A 22,727-nucleotide genomic window follows, 5' to 3' on the forward strand; every position below is an offset into this window, starting at 1 on the left:
GGCTGGGGCAGGGCCGGAATCTGCATTTCTGAAACTGTCCTAGATGATGCTGATGCAGCCTGTCCAGGGATCAAACTTAGAGAATCACTGGATGCTACAAACGTTACTTTCACTGTGCTGGCCGGTCCCTCAGCCCATCCTCTGACTGGTGCCTGTCCCCCTCTCTCGGGTCGGGCCCATGTGGGCCATCTCTACTACCCTGCTGGTGTCTGCCGGTGGCCATGCCCTCAGGCACAAGCCCTGGCAGGACGTCCTGTTTCTTGTGTCAGGATCGCACCTCCACCCTCTGGGCGATTTTCAGAGTAGACAGATCTGTCCGTTGATGGGAGCACGGAATGTCTACTCTGCACTCTTGCCCCAGAGAGTAATTCAAACTCTTCTTTGATTCTTGTTACACACCAAGTTCAGAGACATTTCCAGCAGCTGACTGCCTCAGGGCTGCAGGGTCCTTTTGTTTCCTCTAGAGTCAGGGTCAGCAACCACAGGTGACATCCGGCCCGCCACCCGCTTTTGTAAATAAAGTTTTATTGGGACACAGTCATGCGCACTTGTGTGTGCATTGTCTGTGCTGCTTTCACTCCACAAGTGCAGAACTGAGTACTTGCAACAGAGACCGTATGGCCCACAACACCTCTAATATTTACTATCTGGCTCCTTGCAGAAAACATCTGCTGATCATTGCTAAATTTTATTCTTAAATCAAATCCAACATGAGAGTCGCTCATCCAAGCCACCTTGTCTTTCCCTGCCTCCAGCCTGTACTTCAGGGCTCTGCCACCAGTCTGCATCCAGGGACATTTAATGGCCTGATTATATGGTCAGGAGACTTTGAGAATCTCGTTTACATGGCACATGCACATCATGCTGTTATGAGGGGCCCCAGCAGGAGAAATCCCCTCAGCCCTCAAAGCCAGAAAAAGCTTTGCGTCTTCCAAGAAAATATGTGTTCAGGCTGGACACTGGAAATAATCTAAGCACTAGCATTTCCCTCTTTGCCTTGGCTGCTGAGAAGCTCAGAGCCATATCGGCTGCCCACCCTTAGTTACTCAGTAGGATCTTATCTAATTTCCTAACCCCAATTACTCATTTACTTTCCCCTGATATGTATTTTAGTAGACTGTCCTCAATCCTCTTGGGACTAAGGTGTTAAAAATAGAGATGTGGTATGGGATCCCAGGGAGGGGCAGGCACAGCTGGGAGGACAAGCTAAAAGACAGCATCTTTCTTCTGGGCACTGGGCTGAGGGCTGGCCAAACAGTCTTTAAGAGTTCTAAAGAACTACTCTAGTAGGTGACAGGAACCAGAAACTCCCTGGCCTTGCAGGGCACAAGAACAGAACGGCCTTGTTTCAGACTTAAAAGAAATCCGGTTGCCTGGGTACAAGGCGGAGAGCAGAGCTCAGAGGAATGCACTGCCTGTCTCTTTCCAGCCCCGGGTCCAGGAGAGCAGGGGGCGCCCTGTGGCCCTCTGCTCTCTGATGACACTATTGTCCACCAGCCTTGAGGGCAGGCAGGGTAGGGATCACTGTGCCCATTTTACAGTTGGAGAAAACAAGGCCTAAGACAGCGGGTTTTCAATCAGTGCCCTAGGATTTCATGGGGGTGCCTCAGGGCTGACTGGGTGGGGAAGAGGGTGCGAGGAGCTGAGGGATGCCCAGACTCCTGCCCCAGCCTCAACTCTGCTTTAACCTGCTTTGTCTAATAGATTTTGTTCACAGGGTCAAGGTTTCATGGCAATAAAGACATAGTTTGAAAGATCACTGATTTAGAAAACTAGGCTTGGGGCTGGCCCCGTGGCCGAGTGGTTAAGTTCGCGCACTCCGCTGCAGGCGGCCCAGTGTTTCGTTGGTTCGAATCCTGGGTGCGGACATGACACTGCTCATCAGACCACGCTGAGGCAGCGTCCCACATGCCACAACTAGAAGGACCCACAACGAAGAATATACAACTATGTACCGGGGGGGATTTGGGGGAGAAAAAGGAAAAAGCAAAATCTTTAAAAAAAAAAAAAAAAGAAAACTAGGCTTCAGGCAGCAGTATGGGGCCAGACTGCCCAGCCTGAATCCTAGTTTTGTCCCTCAGTGTGCGGCCCCGAGCGAGTCACTCCACTTTCCCATGCCCCAGTTACCCCATTTATTAAATGAGAATAACGACAGTATCTACCATGCGGGTTGTTGCAAGGATTAAACAGGCTAATGCAGAGAAAGTGTTTCGTGCACACAATGAAACTTGAAAAGGTTCTGCTAAGGGAAAGAAGCTCGTCAGAAAGGGCCACGTACGTAGATTCCACCCGGGTGAGCTCTCCAGAACAGGCAGATCTCTGGAGACAGAAGGTCAGTCAGAGGCTGCCTAAAGCTGGAGGGAGGTAGGGATGGGGCTGAAGGCTGAGGGATGCAGGGTTTCTTTTTAGGGTAATAAAAACGTCCTAAAGTTGATTGTGATGGTGGCACAACTCTGTGAATAAACTGAAAGCCATCGAATTGTATACTTCAAATGGGTGAATTGTATGGCATGAGAATTACATCTTAACAGAACTGTTACCAAAAAAGAAAGTGCTTACGGTAGCCTAGGCACAAAGGAACTGCTCCGGGTAAGTGCTGGTTTCATTACCAGTACTGAGTTGATGCGGCATTGATCTTCTCGTGGACTTTTCCTGGTGATCTGCAGGGCCTCACCAGGCACGGCTCCAAAGGGGGCTCACTTCTCCACAGCCCAGGGGTCCTCTCTGCCACAAGAAGACCTCACAGTGCTGCCTTAGCCAGTTTTCTCCCACCTATTTCTAAGTCAGAATATATTTTAAGGGCACCAATGGCCAATTTCAAAAAAGCCAACCCCCCGATAGTGTGGGTCACTCACATTTTGTGAAAGAAATAATAAAGGGCTGTGTCATAGCTGGGGTGGGGACCTAAAGGTCATTTGCTCTGCTTCCCCAGGCAGATCTGATTTTCATCACCCCAGAATGGCATTTTTATATCCTTTCCTTATAAATAAAAAAAAATAAGAAAGAAAAAGTGAGAGATATTTTTCTTTATTACTTCAAGAGTCATTGCTGAGAGTTTCAGTTTGGGAAGATGAAGAGTTCTGGAGATGGATGGTGGTGATGGTCGCATAAGAATGTGAATGTACTTAATGCCACTAAACTGCACACCTAAAATTGGTTAAAACAGTACATTTTATGTTATCTATATTTTACCACCAAAAAAAAAATAATCATTGCCACTAGACCAATGGAAACCCAGGAGGAGTGACCTGGAGAGTTTCATCTTTGACACACAAATGCACAAATGCTGGTTTTCAGGGAGGAGAGAGGGCACTCGGTCGGTCCCTGAAGGCAGCCCAGACCTGGGCAGACGCTCACCTGGGGCACTGGGGTTAGGGGGCAAGGGCTGCTCCTCCCTCACAGGCTCCCCGCTCGGTGGAGAATCCTCCCCTGGAGGTCCGTGGCCTGCTCCTTGCGCCTGCCTGTTGCCTCGGATGTTGTACATCGTGTTTCTGAAAGGAAAGCAGGGGCATGAGGCTGACAGCCCTGCCATGCTGCCCCTCTGCCCCCCCGCTGCCAGGGCTGGAGCTCAGGCCCCAGGTCCCCACCCCCAGTCAGGCCCTGATCAGTCTGCCAGACTCCAGGCCCCCTGAAGGAGGCGTCCCACTCAAGCCACTCCTGATCCCGCCCCTCCTCCTTTGCATTTTTCCAGTGGACCGACTACCTCCCACACATGATATGATTCATAAAAAACATAAGCCTGACTCCCCGCCCTCCCCCCCACCCCCTCCGCTGGAGCGTATGCCCCACGAGGCAGGACCTTTGTCTGCTTTGTTTACCGAGATATTCTGAAGGCCTAGAGCAGTGCCTGAAATGTAGGGGGACTTACTACATTCGTGTTGAATGAATGCTGAGCGGATCTGCCAGACTAACTTTCGGAAACCTTCATCTGGTCTCGTGACTACTGGGCTCAAAACCCATGAGTGCTTCCCTACTTCTGCTGAGAAAAGGTCCAAGCATCTCCTGGCATCCCTGCCTCCTTTCTTTCCCTGCTCAGATGTGCTCTCGCTGAAGCCTTCACTGACCATCTCACAGCCTCCAAGGAGCTTACCGCACTTCAGGAAGGTGCCACCCTTTGACCAAGTACTTGTCTGGGCTGCATAATGTGTCATTTCTTGGAGAACTGGGCACTGACCTACCTGAGTGCCTGGGGCACCGGGCCCTGGGGTGCATGTACCCAGGGTGCAGGCTCAACACGTGTTTGGTTTGCAGGAGGGAACTAGGGAGCCCCAGAGGCTGGCCTGCGACCACTGACCAGAGAAATTCATAATGAGTTGGATGAAAAGACAGTTCAATTGAGTATTTTCCCTTTGCAAAGAGATAAAAGTAGACATATTCCAAACTTAATAACAAAGGAGAAAATGATTAAAGGAGTTCACTAGGTCAGCGTTTTTCAAACTGCAGGTTGTGAGCCATTGGTAGATTGTAAAATCAGTTTAGTATCACGACCAGCATTTAAAAAATGGAATGGAGGGGCTGGCCCAGTGGCACAGTGGTTAAGTGCGCATGTTCCGCTTCAGCGGCCCGGGGTTCACTGGTTCAGATCCCCGGTGCAGACATGGCACCGCTTGTCAAGCCATGCTGTGGCAGGTGTCCCACATATAAAGTAGAGGAAGATGGGCATGCATGTTAGCTCAGGGCCAGTCTTCCTCAGCAAAAAGAGGAGGATTGGCAGCAGATGTTAGCTCAGGGCCAATCTTCCTCAAAAAAAAAAAGGAATGGAAAATATGAGAAGGCACCCCACTTAGAAAGGGTAAATAGTTTGTGAAAAAAAAAAACATACGCACGGAGCCATAAAGTAAAATGTATTTCTTACTGTGGTCATCGTCACCAGTTTGAAAACACGACTCTAGGAGGTCATTTACTTAGAGGGCAGCAATAGCATGGTCAAAAAACAAGAGGATGCGAAAGTCTGCAGACCTGTGATGGAGTCCCGGCTCTGCTGTATCATCGTGACGGGCAACGTACACTTCTAGCAAAATGGTGGACAAATTACTCTGAAAAACCCTTATTCCACAAACTCCTAGCTGCTGGATAAAGACAACATATTTTAAAAATATTCCCAAGAAGGGAAGGGAAATCCCTAGAGACTAAATAGGAAAAAGGAGGTGAAACTCAAGTGGGCAGTAAAGAGGAAGACGAAGGTGCAGATTGCATCACTGCTCGGCAAACGTTCACTCTCACCCCCCACCTCCAGGACATCCCCTCTTCCTCTGGACTTTGGGTGCAGCCATACGACTCCCTTTGGCCCAAGGGATGTCAGTAGATGTGATGTGAACAAGGCTTAAAATGCGCTTGCAGTAGGGCTTGCCCTCCTGAAGAACATGCCTCAGCTAGCTGCTGGTCCGTGGAAGAGAGAAATACGTGGAGAGACCTAGATCTCACAAGAGCTTGGAGTCAAGAGCAGGTGAACCCAGCCTCTATCAGCTGAACCAGAGGCGTGAGAAAGAAATGCTTATTATATGACACTGAATTCTGAAGTGTTTGCTTGCAGCAGTATTGTGAAAGTTGACCAGGACATGAGTTCGTCCAGGGATAAACTGTTATTTTTTTTTAATTGAGATATAATTGACACACATTATATTAGTTTCAGGTGTACAACCTATTGATTCAATATATGTATATATTGCAAAATAATCACTACAATAAATCTAATTAATATCTATCACTACACCATAGTTACAATTTTTTTTTTCATGTGAACAAGGGATCTGCTCACAACAAAAAGTTGATTAACTGTTGATACCAGAAACTTAGAGCTCTGGTTGCCAGGGAGGAAAGAAAAAAAGGTTTTCGACTCATGCAAAGTGTAGAGTTAAAGTTGAAATTCTTACATAAAGCTGGGACTCCTGGAGGTCCATACCCTCTACAGAGAGGTGAGAAAAAAACCATGCCTGCTGGCAAAATTAACACTAAGAAATTCTAGGTCAAGGCTCTGGGTGTTCAAAAATATTTTCTTGTGTGGGCTTTGTTTGGTTTTGGTATCAGGATGATATTGGCCTTATAGAATGAATTGGGACGTTTTCCTTTTTTTTTTTTTTTTTGAGGAAGATTGGTCCTTAGCTACCATCTGTGCCCATTGCCCATCTTCCTCTACTTTATATGTGGGACGCCTGCCACAGCATGGCTTGACAAGCAGTGTGTATGTCCGCACCCGGTATCTGAACTGGCAAATGGCAGGCCAGCAAAGCGGAATGTGCAAACTCAATTCCTGTGCCACCAGGCTGCCCCCTTCCTCTTGTTTTTTTTGGGAAGAATCTGTGAAGAACTGGCATTAACTCTTCTTTAAATGTTTGGTAGAATTCACCAGTAATGTTATCTGGTCCTAGTTGTTGTGTGTGTGTGTGGGGGGGGGGGGGCAGTTAATCCAATCTCTTTACTTGTTACAGGTCTATTCAGATTTTCTATTTCTTCTTGAGTCAGCTTCAGTGATCTGTGTCTTTCCAGGAATTTGTCCATTTCATCTAAGTTATCTAATTTGTTGACATAGAATTGTTCATAGTGTTCCTTTAAAATCCTTTTTATTTCTATAACGTCAGTAGTAATGTCTCCTCTTTTGTTCCTAACTTTAGAAATTTGAGTCTTATGTCTTTTCTTGGTCTGTCTAGCTAAAGGTTTGTCAATTCTGTCGATCTTTGCAAACAACCATCATTTGATCTGAACCTTATTTTTAGAACAAAATTCAGTTTTTTGGTATAGTTGAGTCTTGAATAGGAAAGAATGAGACTGTACTTTATTGGAAAGTACAGCTGACTGATGGAGGGAAAAATTAATTAGTTAAATTAAGAGCAGAGAAGAAATTAGAACTGAGCACTCCTAACACACAAACTTGAAATCTGGTCTTTGACTCCTTTTGCTCTGTTATTACTAAGGTCCTCTTATGAGGAGCCCACTCCTTGGGCTGGTCACTTTCTCGTTCTAGTTCTTCCTTTCTCCATCTAAAAATAAAAGGGTGGTGGTCATATTAAAAAGAGTAACGATGATCATGAGGGGCACTATGCACTGAGTATCACTCTGTGCTGGGTCTGGTGCTGAGCCCTGTTACGTGCATCCCTCAAACCACAGGGCACATGAGCCGGAGACGACCCAGGGGCACATCCCTATAGCCGGAGGCCCTGGCCGGGTGCGGTGACCACCACTGCTGCCCATACTTCCCCATGCCCAGGAACTGCAGCCTCTCCAACATGTCCAGGGGCTCACAAGCAGTCATCCTGGGGGTGTAGGAGGGCACAGAAGCCCCAACTTCAGGGCACCAAAGGGCCTTCTAAGCCCTAGTGCACATCTCCTCTGGGGATGGAGAGAGGCCACCACCCAACCAAACTACTGTGCTTGGAAGAGGCATCTCCATTTCATAAACTAACTGACTAGCCTGGAGGAGTTCATAGATCATTTCCTGTGTAGGTTTAGCTCCAGGTCTGAAAGGCCTGGCCAGCATGGGGGTAGCAGTCATAAAGACTTGTTTTGGAAGGATAATCATGGGCAAGCCATTTATCCTCTCTGAGCCTGGGTTTCCTCAACTGCAGCGGGAAGGATGAACGACATCCACAACAAACAACGACTGGGCCCTTCCAGAAGCCAGGCTCTAAGCTAACTCAGTTAATCCTCACAACAGCCCAATGAAGTAAGCAGTATTATCACCCACTCTACAGAGAGGAGAACTGAGATTTTCAGAAAAGATAAGTAGCTAAGCAGAAGAGCTAGTAAGTGGTGGGGCTGAGCATCAGCCCTGGACTTCTAACTCCATGGTCTGAGAACCCAGCTCTTATGACTCCATTTCACAGGCTTGTCCAGACACTCGATGAAGCACCTAGCACAGTGCTCTCTGGAAGCTCCCCTCCTCCCTTCCCCCCGAGGATGACCTGGGCTCATGGCAGACACAACAGCAAGCTCCAAGACCAGCCAGGGCAAGGGGGTGCAGGAGACGAGGGCAACCCTGGTCTTACCGGGGCTCTCAGCAGTCCAGGGCATGTTGCAACGCGGCCTTGTACTTTCTGTGGGTTGTTACAAGTGTCAGGAGGGAAGTAACAGACTGTTCCTGAAACTTCCTCCCGTTCTTGGTCTCTGCATGTTCTCTGTTCTGCTCTCTGTGGCCTTTGTCAGGCACGAACCTGGCTTAACAGTCGTGAGGCCGCCCTGGTACACTGGTGGGGTGGCTGGACTTCTCAGGCCCCTCTCTCCAACGGCAGGCTCCCAATACACCAGTTTCCTCCAGCAACCCTGAGGGAACATCCCCTGCAGGGCATCCTCCTTGTGCGCTCACCCTGGGGGCCTCAACCATGCCCACAGCCCCTGCAAGTCTCTCTCTCCAGCTCAGATCTCGCTCCCCAGTTCCAGGCCCCTCCATCCAAATGCCTGTCGGGTAGTTCTACCTCCAGCCAGTAGGCCCTAAAGGACACTCATCGCCTTTTCCCTGAAACCTGTTTCTCTCCTGGGAACAGCGTCACTACCCTCCTAGTCACCCAGGCAAATGCAAACACTGAAGCCGACAGAGAAACATTACGCCTGAGTTACACAGAGCCAGCGGTCTCTAACCCGAGTCCAGCAAACACTCTTTTCTGCTTTCTAAGAGGTCCCAGTTTGTCTCAACTCCACACAGAAAATAAGCACCCAAACAGGGTGAGGATTGGGGTTGAACTCCTAAAGCTTCCATTCCTTCGGTTAGAGCAAGAGTAGCAGCAAATATTAAGTGCTTACGGGCTGCGAGCACAGCTCTGAAGCAGTCTGCGCGCGTTAACCCATTAACCCCCACACTAATCTTGCAAGGCAAGCACGGTTTATTGACATTTACTAACAATTTAAGTGAGGTACAGAGAAATCAAACAGCCTGCCAAGGGCAGCACAGCCCATGACTGGTGGAGCCAGGATACAAATGCAGGCAATTCAGCTCCAAAGCCGAGGCTAGGCTGCTGCCTTCTTATTAAACTATTTCTAACAAAGCCTGCCAATGGGAAATTGTATAGAAAATACATTACTAAATGAAAAAAACACATGAGATACGACTGACGTACAATAAATTACACATGTTAAAAGTGAACCATTTGATGCGTCTGGCACATGTGGACGTTGCGAGGCCACTGCCAGGCCATTGCCACATTACATTCAGTGTGATCTCAATGTGTATATACATCTACAGAGAATGCAGAGGGAAGCCATACACCAAATGCTGAGGATGCTTGTCTGGGTGACAGCATTAGGGGTACTTTTAAATTTTCTCCTTTCTAGATGTTTCTAATTTCCTACAAAGAACAAGCACTACTTTTAAAACCAGAACAAGGAATGTAATATTTTCAAGTAAGGACGCAGTGAATTCAAGGTAAAGCCCCTAAGCCCTCGGCGGGCGCACTCCCTGCAGGGGCATCGCCCGGTCTCCCAGAGCTCCGGAGAAGGGGCTGCTTGCAGCCTGGCAGCCCCTCAGCCCCACTGGCACTTACTGTATTTCAGTTCCCAGGTGCTTGAGGGAAATGTTCTGAAGGGCCGAGGACTGGGCAGGGACCGGCTGCAGGGCAGCAGCCACGCCCACGAGCCCGGGGGGCGTTTGCACGGGGCACAGGAACTCCTCCAGCTCTGCCTCCTCTTGCTCTGCGAACAAAGACAAGGAAATCATCCACCAGATAAGGTGCTCAGAAAGACTGGACAGGGGTGCTATGGGCTCAGCTCCAACTGGGAGCAGCGAGCTGCAGGAGCAAGCCTTCCTTACAAAGGTTGACAGCGGCCGCAGAGGCAGGCTTCACCCCAAAGGCTCTGCAGCCAGTCAACCACTGCATTTCCCTGGGACAGCATTCCTGGAGACCCGCAAAAAGATGCAGAAGCGCAGGTATTTCTACATCTAAGAATCCAGCCCGGAGAAGTTGTATGAAATGCAGACAAAGCTTTATGAGCCGAGGTTCATCATGGCATTGTTTAGCCTCAAAGTGGGAATAAGGTAAAGATCGGGGACCAGTTAAATGAATCATGATGCCTTCAGACAATGGAATGTCACTCAGCCACTTAAAATGGTACTGGCGGGGAACGCTTCAGATCACGGGGACCGTGCCTGGGATACGATATTAGGCGGAAAAAGCCAGGTACAAAATGGGTGTTACAGTATGATCTCCATTGTGCGGAAACGGTCTCGTAGAATTACACTCTGCAGTCTTAACACTGGTCAGAACTGCATGACGGGACCGGCAGTGAGCAGCCGACTCTCACTACAGTTTACTGTTGTTTCCCAAATTTCTACAGTAAACCTGGGTTACTTTTCTAACCAGAAAAATACTATATATTCATCAAAAGTAGATGTTTACAAAGAGATTTTATAACACAGGGAAATTTTAGGGTCACAATACTGAGTACCAAAAAGCAAAGTAGGGCGTTTTGTATCACTATATGATCCAAACGTTTACCTAAAAGGCAGCATCAGGTCATAACCTTAACACTGGCTGTCTCTGGGTGATAGGATTATGCCACTTTTTCTTCTACTTTTCTATTTTCCAAAAGTTCTGCTTAAACAATGACTCTTACATAGTCAATATTTCAACAGGTTTACTGTTAAGGAAGGTCTCAAGGCTCAGGAGACATTATTTGAGGTAAAAAAGAGAGGAGGTGAAATGTTTAGAAGTTAGGTTTGAGTGTTACAAAAAGTGGAAGGGAACTAAGGCCACTTACGGCACTTTCGGGGTGCTATGACCTTGCTCAGGCAGCCCCTGAGGCCTCCAGGGCAGCAGACACCTTTCACTTGGAGCCCTCTTACGGGGATGGTAAAAAACATAGGGGCAGAGGAAATTATTTTCACACTACATGTGCAAAAAGGCTGTGGGCACCAAAATATTAAATACAATGGGGGGGGCGGGGTAGTTGTTCAATCTACTCAGAGATAAACTTTCTGCAAACAACACACTTGTTAACTCCTAAGAGGCTCTTGCAGCCAGCCCTGGTGGTCCAGTGGTTAGGACTCGGTGCTCTTAGCGCTGTGGCCCGGGTTCGTTTCCCGGTCAGGGAACCACACCTCCCGTCTGTTGGTTGTCCTACTGTGGCAGCAGTATGTTGCTGTGATGCTGAAAGCTGTGCCACTGGGATTTCAAATACCAGCAGTGTCACCCATGGTGGACAGGTTTCAGTGGCGCTTCCAGACTGACAGACGAGGAAGAAGGACCTGACCACCTGCTTCTGAAAGACTGCCCATGAAAACCCTGTGAATAGCAGCAGAGCATTGTCTGATACGGCACCGCTAGGTGAGAGGATCGCGCAGAAAGACCGAGCAGGATTCCGCTCTGCTGTCCACAGGGGCGCTGGGGCTCGGAATCGACTGGGCGGCACTAACGACAAAAGATAGACTCTTTCACATTGGGCAGGCTGGCCCGTACCTGACAATACCAAGAGTCACTCTTCTGAGTTCCTTCCTTCAATTCACTTCCTCACGAACACTTTGGGCCTCTCCCCTGAGGTTTCCATGTGGGGCTGGAGAAAGGAGGTAACCAAAGGCGCAGGAAGCTCCCGCATAGGGAGCAGGGGAGAAGTGCACACTTCAGAAGACTGAGTGGGTGGAAGCTGGAGGACAGGCCAGACAACGTGCGGGGGAGTTCCGGGAGGTAGAGACAGATGCCCTCCAACTCAGTCAGGGAAGACTTCCTGGAAGAGGGGCCCTGGAGCTGGGCCTGGAGATGATGTGGACCTGCAGAAGGGGGGAGGGAGGATCCTGCCGTGTGTGTAAGTACAGGCAGCAGCAAGTGGATCCAGACCCAGAGCTGAGGATGCCGGGAGGGACCCAGAGGAGACGGGGCTGGAAGGACAAATGGGAGGGGACGGCCAAGAGGGGATCTGGTCTGGCTGGAACGGCAGAGCCCCCCGGGGGTTTCAGCAGGAGCATGGAGGAGCCCGGCCAACCAGAAAGAGCTACACCTGTAGAACTGGAAGGCCTGAGGCCAAGCCACGTGTCTGCTGGGCAGGCGCCGTGACCCGGCTGTGACCCGGCCGGAGACCACTCTTCCTCTTCCATCCTCAGGGTCCCTATTTTTAAAACAGAAGAATACTCTCCACGCTGTCTTCTTCAAAGTCAAAGTACATGAAAACATTTAGGAAACCATAATGTGGACTCCCATCTCTCAAAAGTAGTCTTTAATCCAGATTTTGAGCTGATTCACAATAATTAAGGTTTTCTTGTTTACCAACACTTTAACCATCTTTATTTTGCCTCATTCTGAACAAACCAAAAAATTACAATTTGCCTAAGACCTTAATGTCATAGCAGGTACTTCCCTCACTGCCCATGCTTTCCTTTAACTTCCACCTGTGGCCCTAGGTCTACTTACTCTGAGGCCACACAACTAAGTCTTGGGAGTCAATGTTACCACTGGTTGGATTCACCAGTGAGGAGACAGGGGCTCCAAGGGCCAGTTTCGAGGCCAAGGTCACACACCTGGCGGCAGAGCCATGAACTCACATGCAGTGCCTCGGTTCTCCACTGCCACTTGTGGCTTATCACAGCTGCCTTTCCGACAAGCAGGTGCTTCTGAGAAGGGCGGGGCTGCCCAGGAAGGGGTGAGCTCCCCGAGCGAAGCATGTCCACGGGCGGGCGGCCCATGACGGGGATGCCAGTGAGGGAGAACCTTCTGTAGGAAATAGAACTGATGACCCAAGGCTCAGGTCTGGGGCCTCTGGGCCCCTCTCCAGCCTGGAGAAATGCCCTCAGTGAGGGAACCACACAAAGAATTTTCAGCAGCATTTACTCGTAATTCTCCTTCTGCCTGAGCCCTAGAGGCTGCCCCAGCACCAGGAGGAAGAAGTCATCACAACAAAAAGGGCCAGCAGGTCACTTCTTCCCGGAGGACCCTGGACACACGGTCAGTTGTCTCCTCAGCTTGAGGAGGAGGGTGTGAGTCTGCACACTAGGGTTCAAATGTCAGTGCTGACATTTTCTTGCTGTGTGACGTTGGACAGGTCCCCTGACCTCTGTGAGCCTCAGTTTCCTTTTCTGTAAGATGGGAGTAACAGTAACTAACTCATAAGATCACTGCGCCGATTAGACAGCTGATGCACGGCAAGTGTCAGAGGTGCTATGCATATTTTTATGATGATAGACATTCATAAAAGTACTTTGTAAATTGTGTCCTACCCTAGCAACAAATTATGACTATTCTAAGTCTCTTGGCTTCCCCTTGACTTCCCCTTGGCTCTTGTGGAGATCAATATTTAGGTAAAGTGTAAAATAAAGGTGTGAACGCTGAAAAGCTGTAGAGAACACACCTTGCAGATTGCTCAAGGGCAGTAATAAGACTCTTGCTACAGACGGGCGTCTGTGACGCAAAGTCAGCGGTGAGTCAGTGGGTTTTCGCTGCCCCGAGAGCAGGCCCCCGCTTCCTCCCAGGAAGGGTGGAGACGGGAGAGGTGGGGCAACCTGCTCCATACAGCTAATCCAGGGCCTGCCAGCTTGCTTAAGGCTCTAGAAACATCCTTCTGGGTGGGCTGGGGGAGGGTTTCGCAGGGGCCCTGGGCCCAGGAAGGTGAAGGCTTGCTGGGGACGGAAAGGCTTCAGAGGAGAAGCCTGTGTCCCTGCCGTGTCCCAGCCGTCTGCATCCCCACAGCATCCTCAGCAGGAGACTGGTGCCCAGGTCACTGCAGCAACCACTCCCCTCCCTCAGGCCACAGCAGGGGCTGGCGCAGAAGAGCCTGCGCTGCCAGAGTGAGCCGAACCACGGCCACCGAGGTCAAGAACCTGGAAAGGGGTCCGCACTGCAGCAGAACCTGCGCGATCCCAAAGCCATTCAATCGATAACCTGGTTCTCCCAATTTGAGTTCAGGACCGGTTTCTGGTTACTTCCAGCCTGAGGCTGATCTCCGCTCAGCTGTGGCTACAGCCTCCTGCACAGCCAGGGCTGTGTGGCTCTCTGGCGGACAGGGAAAGGGGACGAGAGGTGGAGCAGAAGCACAGAAGCAAAGACAAACCCTTCCCCAAAGAAAGCCCAACAAGCATAAAATGCCCAGAATGTTCTCCGAAGAAATTACTGATGACTATTATTAACAATAAAAAGGAGCAATTATGATAATAGTACTCGTGCACCTGTGCACACACCCTAACAACACTGTCAGGACAGCTACCAGCCGCTGACGACTTCTGAGCACCTGGCATGACGCTGAGGGCTTCACATTCCTTTCCTCCTTTAGTTTCAAAATTCAATGTTCACTCACACATTCACTCGACAAATATCCAATACGCCAGGGAGGGCACCAGGTACTGGGGTCACAGGTGACAAAGACCCAGCCCCCGCCCCCCGAGGGCTAGTGTGTAGACTGACAAGGACATGGTAATGAGAACTCAGTGTGACAGGCCTCGCAGAACCGTCTGAAAAAAGGGTTGCGGGTACATACAGAGCCCAGCCAGCAAAGGTCCAGAGGCTTCTCAGAGGAGGCTGGCAAGTGGAGGAGGTGACACCGAAGCTTGGCCCTACAGCAGCAGCAGGAACTTGGCACGCAGAGGAGAGAGCAGGGCCGCCCCTGTGCTGCTGAAGCGTAAAACAGGGCGAGCAGGCAGAGGGGAGACAAGAAGGCCAGGCCTGAGCACCAGGCCAAAGCACTGGGAGTGGGACAGGGACATGGCGGGTGGCCGTGGAGGGCATGGGGCTAGGCTTTCACATTAGAAAGCTCACTCTGGCTGCAGTGAGGACGGTTGGAGGTGGCAGGAGGGGACACGGGGACACCGGAGAAGATGTTGCTGTGACTTTCCAGCTAAGAGTTGAGGCCTGACCCACAGCAATGGCACTGAGGGGTGCCGGGTCTGACATGCAGCCCAGAGGGCCAACGCGGCCAGCACTGGAGACTGACTGGGCTCGCGAACTGAGAGCCAAGGAAGGGTGAGTGGGGCTCCTGGTTATAGGAGCAACTGGGTAAATGGGGGCATTTACTGAGGGAAGGAAACTGGGGGAGCAGAGGGGCCAGCGCAGGAGCTCAGTTTGGGACATGTTAAAACACCTGAGTACGGGGGTCTAGGAGGCGCCTGGCCACAAGTCCTGCCCTCGCCCATCCAGCTTCCCTGTCAACTGAGGATGACGCATCTTAGTCACGCTCGGCTTGGTGCTGGGACCTCACTCTCCACGCTCTTGCAGGGGAGCTGTGGGTGGTCTGGTCCAATTCTGCCTGTCACGTTCCTGGCCACGACACAGGTCCAAGAAGGCATGATCCCCAGGACCCCCCCATGCTGGGATGTTCTAGGATTTGGGGTCAAGAAACTTCACTTATAGGCCACATGGGGGTAAAGGATTCTGCCTTACGGGAACACCAGGGAGAAAACCACTCATCTAGGAACTCACAGCACAAAAGCATTTGTGTAAGAAGCAACAACAACAACTGCATTTTCTCTTTAACCGTCCTCACAGCAACTCTGTGAAAGTTTCATTTCTTGACACCTCCCCATAACAGTCATCACAGCAGTAGCTATTTATCAAGACTGGTCATGTGCAGGCATTGTTCCAACCCCTTAAGGTGTACGGATTCAGTTACTCTTCGTAACAACCCTAACAAGCAGGTATAATTTATTAGGTTTCATTTTATAGGGAAGGAAACTAAAGCTCAGAAAGGTTAAGCAACTTGCCTAAGACTGCACAGGATTAGGACTGGTACCAGGCAGTCTGGCCTCAGAGCCCGTATTCTCGCCCTCGAGGCTATCCTGTTGCCCTAACTGATCCTGAGTCACCTCCCTGGCTCTCTGCTTTTTCAGCAGAGGGCTCCCCCCACTCACTCCCAACTGGAGGGTAAAGGCTTGTCACCAACAGTTCCTGGTGTGGTGCAGGAGGCGAGCCCCTGGGTACCTAGCTCGAGGCGCAGGGCGGGCCCGTTCCCGGCCAGGGCGGCGTCGGGGGCAGCAGGCAGGCCGTTGTGAAACTCCCAGCGCTTCATCTGCAGCTGCTGCAGCCAGTACAGCATCACTTGCTTGGTGGCAGCCTGAGAAGCACAAGGGTTAGTTGGCAGGGCCCTGTGCGCGTGTGGCACTGGGTGTGGGACGCGGGAAGGGCACGGGGGCTTGGTAACTCTCTCCTTCCTGGAAAAGACATTGTAACTGTGGATGGGTGCCACCTCAGAGACAGCACACGCTTCTTGGCCGCAGAAGACAGTGAGGCTCGGTCTCCCACTCAGAGGCTCCCTAACCCTCTGCGCCTCCGCTTCCTCACCTGTACCGTGGAGCCGACAGCACTCATTTCACGGCGTGGTTATGAGGATGCACTGAGGGAAGGGAAGGGGAGTGCCCAGCACAGGACCTGACACAGGGAGCTCAAAACGTGCTCCCTGGAGAAAGGAATCTGGAGGTACTGAGAGAGAGGGGAAAAGCTTTGAAATTTGGACCTGGGAGGGGCCCTGGTACCATCACTATCTCCCTGTGACATCTCAAGGTCTTAGCTGACTTTGTGGCCTGAGGAGAATTCCTCCTATTTTGGGGATGCACCGAAATCATGAATATGATTGGGGACTGGAAAGCCATATGCATACTACCACAACACAGTGGCCCCCTCCAGGCCCCCAAATGAGGTAATGGCTGGTGCTGGGCACTAGTCTCCCAGCACTCGATGGTCCAAACAGCTACTCCCACATCTGTTACGTCGCCAGGTCCTCCAGGAGGGAGGTGGGCAGGCGTGACCAGCCCCTTCCACAGAGGGAGAAACTCAGGCTCTGAAGTCACCCAGGCAGGTGGTGACAGAGCTGGTCCCAGAACCCGGGTCTCCCACGTCTAGACCAGAGCTCTGGTGTAATTTACGGCTAGGAAACAGCTGCTTACACAGAGAAGGCCTGGGGTCAGCCGGGTTGCAGAAGCAGGGCAGCTTGCCAGGAGTGGATGGTGAGGCACAGAGCTGCCCACAGTCAAGGTCATGTGAGAACAGTAGCAGGCCACAGGCAATCAGGGCAAACTCCCTGCTCCAGACACCCACAGGTGAGGTGTGCACGAGGCTGGGGGCTCCATGAAAGAGGCCCTCGGCCTGACATGGAGGCATCAAACAAGATAAAATGATGCCCACCCGTCTTCTCTTTCTATACACTTTCCGTGAGAGACCTCACCCCCTCCCAGGGCTCCACCATGATCTTGCGCTGACAAGCTCCAGCCCACCCCCAAATCTTATTAATTCATCTTATCGATTCATCCTACCGGTGGATACTGAGTGCCTACTCTACGTGTCAGGGACTGTGGCAGGCACTGGAGATGCTGTGGTGAGCCAACACACATGGCCCCTATCCTCTCGGAACTTAAGAGTCTACAGAGGGGGGTCATATACCTGCGTGTGCTACGGTGTCCTCACCCTGGGTTCTCTCCTGTCAGTGACTGCCCCAACCAGGCAGTCAGCAAGTTAAACAAGCCATCTCGACGCCTCCCTCCCATCCCTAGCCACCCCCACCTGGCCCCCTCCCCACTGTCACAGGTCTGGCTTAGCCATCATCCTCTCCTGGTCCCCTCCTGATGGACTCCCTGATCACCAGCCTTGCCTTCTCCTCATTTGTTCTCCACCCAAGAGCCAGACTGAGCTTTCTAAACAATCGAATCTCCTGGTACTTCCTTGCTTAAAGCTCTGTGACAAGCTCCCACAGCCAAGAGGACAAAGTCCAGGCTCCCTGGCCTAATTCACAAACGCCCCGCCCTCCGGCCGCTGCTCTCCTGCCCCATCCTTCTGGCCCCTCTGTATCCCACACTCCTGTGAGCCGCCCAAACACTCTGGGCTGTATCACGTCTTCCTGTCTTTGCTCTGGGGCTCTCTTGGCCTGGAATACCCTTCTCCCTCCTGTCTGCTCATAGAAAACCGATCTCCTCTTTTAAGCCTCAGGTGTCATCCCCTCCCCTGTGACGCCCTTTTTGGATGACCCCTCCCACTCAGTGAACTGACTCCCTGTCACCACACTTTTCTGGTACAGACTTATCTGTGCGTGCCTGTCTCCCTCACCAGACCTTAGGCTGTTTGAGCACCAGAGGGCAGTCTGACTTGGCTCCACACCCTAGTGCCAGCACAGAGCCAGGCACACACCCGGATCAATGGAATAGTAAAAGACCTGTGTTGGAGACCTTGTAGACAGCATTCAACCTGTGGGAGAAGACCCAGGACCCATAAACCACTTGAACTCTAGAATGCCTGCCTTCCCTGGCCTGGAATTCCTGATTTGTATTATTTTAGCTGATCCCTGCAGCCTGGTCACCAGCCAGGCCGGCCAGTAAAGGGGAAGTGAAGCTGTGGGCTACATCCAGGGGGCTCACTAGATACCCAGCTGGCTGGAGGTGGGGGTGGAGGGGTGGGAAGATGGGGTAGGAGGGGGGCTGTCTCCCGGCACCCTCTACTCTGATGCGTGCGAAGCCCAGAACTCTGAGTCCAGATCTGTCTTTCCAATTAATTTCTGAAGCACCTCTTCTTTACATGAACATTCTGACCTTGGTTCCATAACCATGTGTGTTCATTCAACAAACATTTATTGAGCCACTAGGTGCCAGGCTGTACTCTAGGGTGCCGGGATTAATTCAACAATTTGTAGGTGCCTATGATGAGCCAGATGCTTACACACCTTGTTTTAAATCTTAGAAACTCCTAGATTCTGAGAAGCTAAGTAACTTGCCCCGGGTCACACTGCCAGTAAGTAGCTGATGTAGAATTTGAATCCGAGCCTGCCTGATTTCAAAGCACATGGCCCTTCCACTGTTCCAGGCTTTCTCAGTTAAACGTGAAGACAAAACAAAACCTGCTGAGGGGAAAACAGGCTTAGGCACGCCTCGGTGAACAACCTAGGCTGATCAGTGAAACCCAAGGGCTTATCTTCCAATCCCTGTCAACATCTCCTCAGCATGCACTTTCCTTAGCCAAAACATCAAGAAAAGCGATTCCAAATCTGGGCCTTGAGAGGGGACCGTAAAGCTCATATCTTGACTATACTTCAGCCCCAAGTAAGAACGTGATGGAACTGCAGGGTTACGCACACTCAGAAGGAAAAGTTTTCATACAGTACTGAGAGCAGAAAGCCTACGGGACTCCAAGTGTGGGCCACCCCGCTCTCTAGGTGCGGGACCTCGGCAGTCACTTTCTCTCTCCATGACTCAGTTTCTTGATCCGTAGTAATACGGGTCCATCATCCCCGCGTTTGTCATAGGAACCCAAGGGAAATGGGCGGGAATGCGCTCTGGAAAGCATAAATCCCTGGGCACCCAGGGTTCACCGGGGTGATCGTCGCTCCCGGTGACCACCTCCCCATGCCGGCCGTGCCCTGGGAACCCATCCCGGCTGAAAGGGAGAAAAACACTGCATTTACCTTCAGGGTAATAACCCGGCTGGGAGTCTTGATTTCGAAAGTCCCTTCGTCGGCGTCCGCCTTGCAGTCAAAGACCGCGCTGGAGAGGTCGATGCTGTCCAAGGGATTGGCATCCTGCGCAGTCCGCGAATAATACAGGTGACATTTCCTCTCGTCGTAGAAGAACCAGCGGGATTTCCAGCCCCGGATGGGCCCCTTGCCGCCAAACTTACTCAAATACCCACAGAGTTTCTTGGGGGCCGTCTCGAGGGGCCGGGCGCAGCCCTCCGACTCCCCGGGAGGCAACCCCCCGGGGCCCCTGGCCGCGCCGGCGGGCTCGTCAGACCCGGGGACGGGGGAGCGCGACACCGGGGGGCTCCCCTGCGCGCCCTCCATCGCCGCGACGCACCGCCGAGGGACCTGCCCGCACCCCAACTCCGGCCAAATCTCGGAGACTCACAGGGCACCTCCAAGAAGGGGCTGGCTGGGCTGGGGCGGGCCAGCGGCGATCCGCCCCCAGGAGGCCGCGGAGCCACTCCGCCGGCTGCACTTGTGCGCCTCATTGACCCAAACCCTGTTGGGGCGGCTGGCCACGCCCCTCCCGGCCTCTGGGCAGCCAGGCCCCGCCCCGCCCCCTGCCGGCTCCTCCCACCACGCCTACTTCCGGCGCTCTCCCCAGCGCCCCGCGCCAGTCCGCCATCTTTACTGAGGGCAGCTCCGGGGCGGGAGGCGCGCCTCAAGTTGACTGCGTGGTGTCACTGAGCTAGGTTAGAAGCGGGAAAAGGCGCCTGTCCTTGACTGCACCGCCGCGGTAAGCCACGTAAAAACGTAGAAGGACGGTCCCTTCTCGCGCCCTATGGGTCCCCCGCTTTTTCTCCCCAGGCGCCACGCCGGTCACCGTCGGACGGCGCATCGCGCGGCCATTGGCTGAGAGGCGCGCCTGGCTTCGTGGCGCCACTTCCGGCGCCGCACAGGGGGCGTGCCGACTGTGGGCTCCGCCGCCCGTGTTGTGTCCGCGACGGTGCTCTTGCGGCTCGGTGACTCTGGGCTGCCCGCGGCGCTCCCCCGCGCCAGTGCCGGTCCCGCCCGCCTCGCTGCGGCGCAGGTCGCCTTACACAGTATAGGGCGCCCAGGCCTGTGCCCTGCGCGAGCCCACTGAACGCCTGGCGCGGGCTCGGGCTCCGTAAGTTCTGTCAACAGACCAGTGTATCTCGGCCCCGACTCGCTCTCCTTCCTGCCTCCTTCCACCTCTTCCCTTAGGTTTCTCCCCTCCCTCCTGTCTAAGGGGCGTCCCCGCCTTGGGCTGTGCAGCCCATTTCCGTCCCCCTCTTTAGGGCTTCTTGCCCCTCCCCTGGCCTTCCTAGCCCCTTCTCTCCCTCCTTAAAGTCCTCGTGCACGCTCAGTTATAGTAATGAGAGGCGGTGGGTACAGGCGAGGCTCCGCAGTCCGTTTGCACAGTCGAGATTCCGACGCTGCCATCTTGAGCGATTTATTCAACCTCAGTCGCAGTCTTCTCATCTATATAAACATGGGACTAAGGGTAACACCTGCCTCCGGAGGTGGATTTACCTGAAGCTAAGGAAGCTTAAGCTCACCTTCAGGGGCCGCTGGGATCTGTAGTTTTCTAGGTGGGGAGGTTGCTGCCAGGAACATTTCTCCCAAATGCCAGAAGAGATCTCTCAATTTGTTTTGATTTATTCATTCATTCTAAATAAATACCCATTTTCGTATCTAATTTTGTGTTCATAATTTTGTATTTTTTTTCTAAGAAGGCCTTCAGTATTGTATAAATTCTAATCCCCACAAAACCTGGACCCACACTTAGTGCTACCCCTGGAGTTGTTTTGGTAATTAAAGTAATACGTGTGAAGCAGAGTGTGGGGCAGACTAAATGCTCAATAAATGTTAGCTGTAATTAAAAATTAATAAAGTAGACCTCGAGGCAAAAGGTAGTAAGCCACAAAGAGGATGGTAGATTATATTTGTAGAATTCACACCATTGAAAACTCAGAAGCACTACAAATCCAATGGGAGATTTTAACACACCACGTTCAGCCTTTGTAAGATTTGCTAGAAAATAACCACACACAAAAAAAGAGAAATCAGAATACAATAATACATTGAGTTTGTGAAAATAAAGGAAACGTCAATTAAAATTGGAGTCAGGATGACCTGCAGAGGGAGCTCTTGCGCCCTACCGCTGTCCCCTATTGTCCCAAATAGGAAGAGACCTGGCGTCTCCAACAGGAAGTTGGCTACTTCTTTACTACCCCAGCACGAGGAAGGAGGATTTTCTGCTCGCGGGGCAACAAGTCCAGCCAATGGGAAACACCATAGCTCAGCCAATGAGGAGCTGGCACCACCCTGGGCTCTTGTTCTCCTCCAATGATCTTTCATTTAGTAGAGCCCCTCCCAACTCCCCCTTTTTTGTTATGAACACAAGCTTCCCTGTTCTGTTGTCTGGACTTGCCTGTGGTTCACCATAGTTAGCATGAGTCGAGTTGCAATTCCTTTGCTATTCCCGAATAAACTCATTTTGCTAGTTTTATTTTAAAGTTGTTAAGTAGGTATTATTTAGTCTTTTTATATTATGTTCTGTGTCAAAAGACATTTTTGGTTTCCAAAAAATTTTGTTCCAGCAAGTACTTTGGCCACTATATGTAAAAATTTGAAAATAATACCAAAAAGGTTAACAATCAAACAATCTAATCTCTTGGAAATAAAAACAATAAATGTCCTAAATAACTATTGTGTAAAAGGGGAAATAGAAGCTGCCATTATAAACTCTTTGGTGGGGGAGGCTGGAAGGCAATAAAAACTACGTATCAAAATTCAGCATTGAGTGCTCAGTCACGGGTGTCCTATGCTCTCTGGTATTAGAATTCTAGTGCCAGTGGTTATTAACTGTGTGACCTTGGGTAAGTTATTTAAATTCTCTGAGCTCCAGTTTTCTCCCCTGCAAAATGGTGATTGTAATACCTACCTCATAGGCTTGGAGAGAAGATTAAAAATTACTTGTAAAGCACTTACATCAGTATCTGCACTCAGTAAATAATAGCTAGTATGGCATGTGGCCAAGGTTGTTCTCAGAGGAAATTAATATCTTTAAATGTTTGTATTGTTTAACAAAAAAATAAAACGCAAATATTCAACTCAAAATGTTAACAAGAGAGGGGAGAAGAAGACAAGCAGGAGGAAGGAATTAATAAAGATAAAAATTGAAAAAAATTACTTGGATAACAGGAAACCCAAATAGTTTATAAATAACTTAAAGAGCAGATACTTTGGAAAAACCTGTGAAAGGAATCTCTGGCAAATCTAGGCAGGAAATAAAATTGTGGAAAGCACACCTGAAGGTAACGTTAGGATGAGAATAAGGCCATTACGAAGGCTGCTGGAGAATACTATTACAGTTGTTTGCTGATGAGTTTGAAAATACTGGGCACTTGGCTCAGAAAATATAAACT

At 51.0% G+C, this 22,727-nt stretch overlaps 1 protein-coding gene and 1 non-coding gene across 9 annotated transcripts in view; one reads left to right on the top strand and one right to left on the bottom strand.

Moving 5' to 3' along the window:
* TBC1D2 (TBC1 domain family member 2) overlaps positions 1-19,910 on the bottom strand; it is a 48,581-nt gene extending 28,671 nt beyond the window's left edge. For 4 of the 8 annotated variants that reach the window (XM_023629726.2, XM_070250802.1, XM_070250801.1 and 1 more), the window contains exons 1-4: positions 19,282-19,890; positions 15,819-15,951; positions 9,471-9,618; positions 3,358-3,491 (exon numbers count right to left, since the gene is read on the bottom strand). In XM_023629726.2, coding sequence (XP_023485494.1) covers positions 3,358-3,491; positions 9,471-9,618; positions 15,819-15,951; positions 19,282-19,656 — 790 coding nt within the window. In that variant the 5' untranslated portion in view covers positions 19,657-19,890. Of the gene's footprint in view, positions 1-3,357; positions 3,492-9,470; positions 9,619-15,818; positions 15,952-19,281 lie in introns of all 8 variants that reach the window. The other 4 variants (XM_070250805.1, XM_023629728.2, XM_070250803.1 and 1 more) reach the window with 3 other exon arrangements.
* Positions 10,946-11,017, top strand: TRNAK-CUU (transfer RNA lysine (anticodon CUU)). Its single transcript has one exon. It is a non-coding gene; the product is annotated as a tRNA-Lys (tRNA).
* Positions 19,911-22,727: the final 2,817 nt, after the last annotated feature.

Source organism: Equus caballus, chromosome 25, assembly GCF_041296265.1.
Source record: "Equus caballus isolate H_3958 breed thoroughbred chromosome 25, TB-T2T, whole genome shotgun sequence".
Taxonomy (NCBI): domain Eukaryota; kingdom Metazoa; phylum Chordata; class Mammalia; order Perissodactyla; family Equidae; genus Equus; species Equus caballus.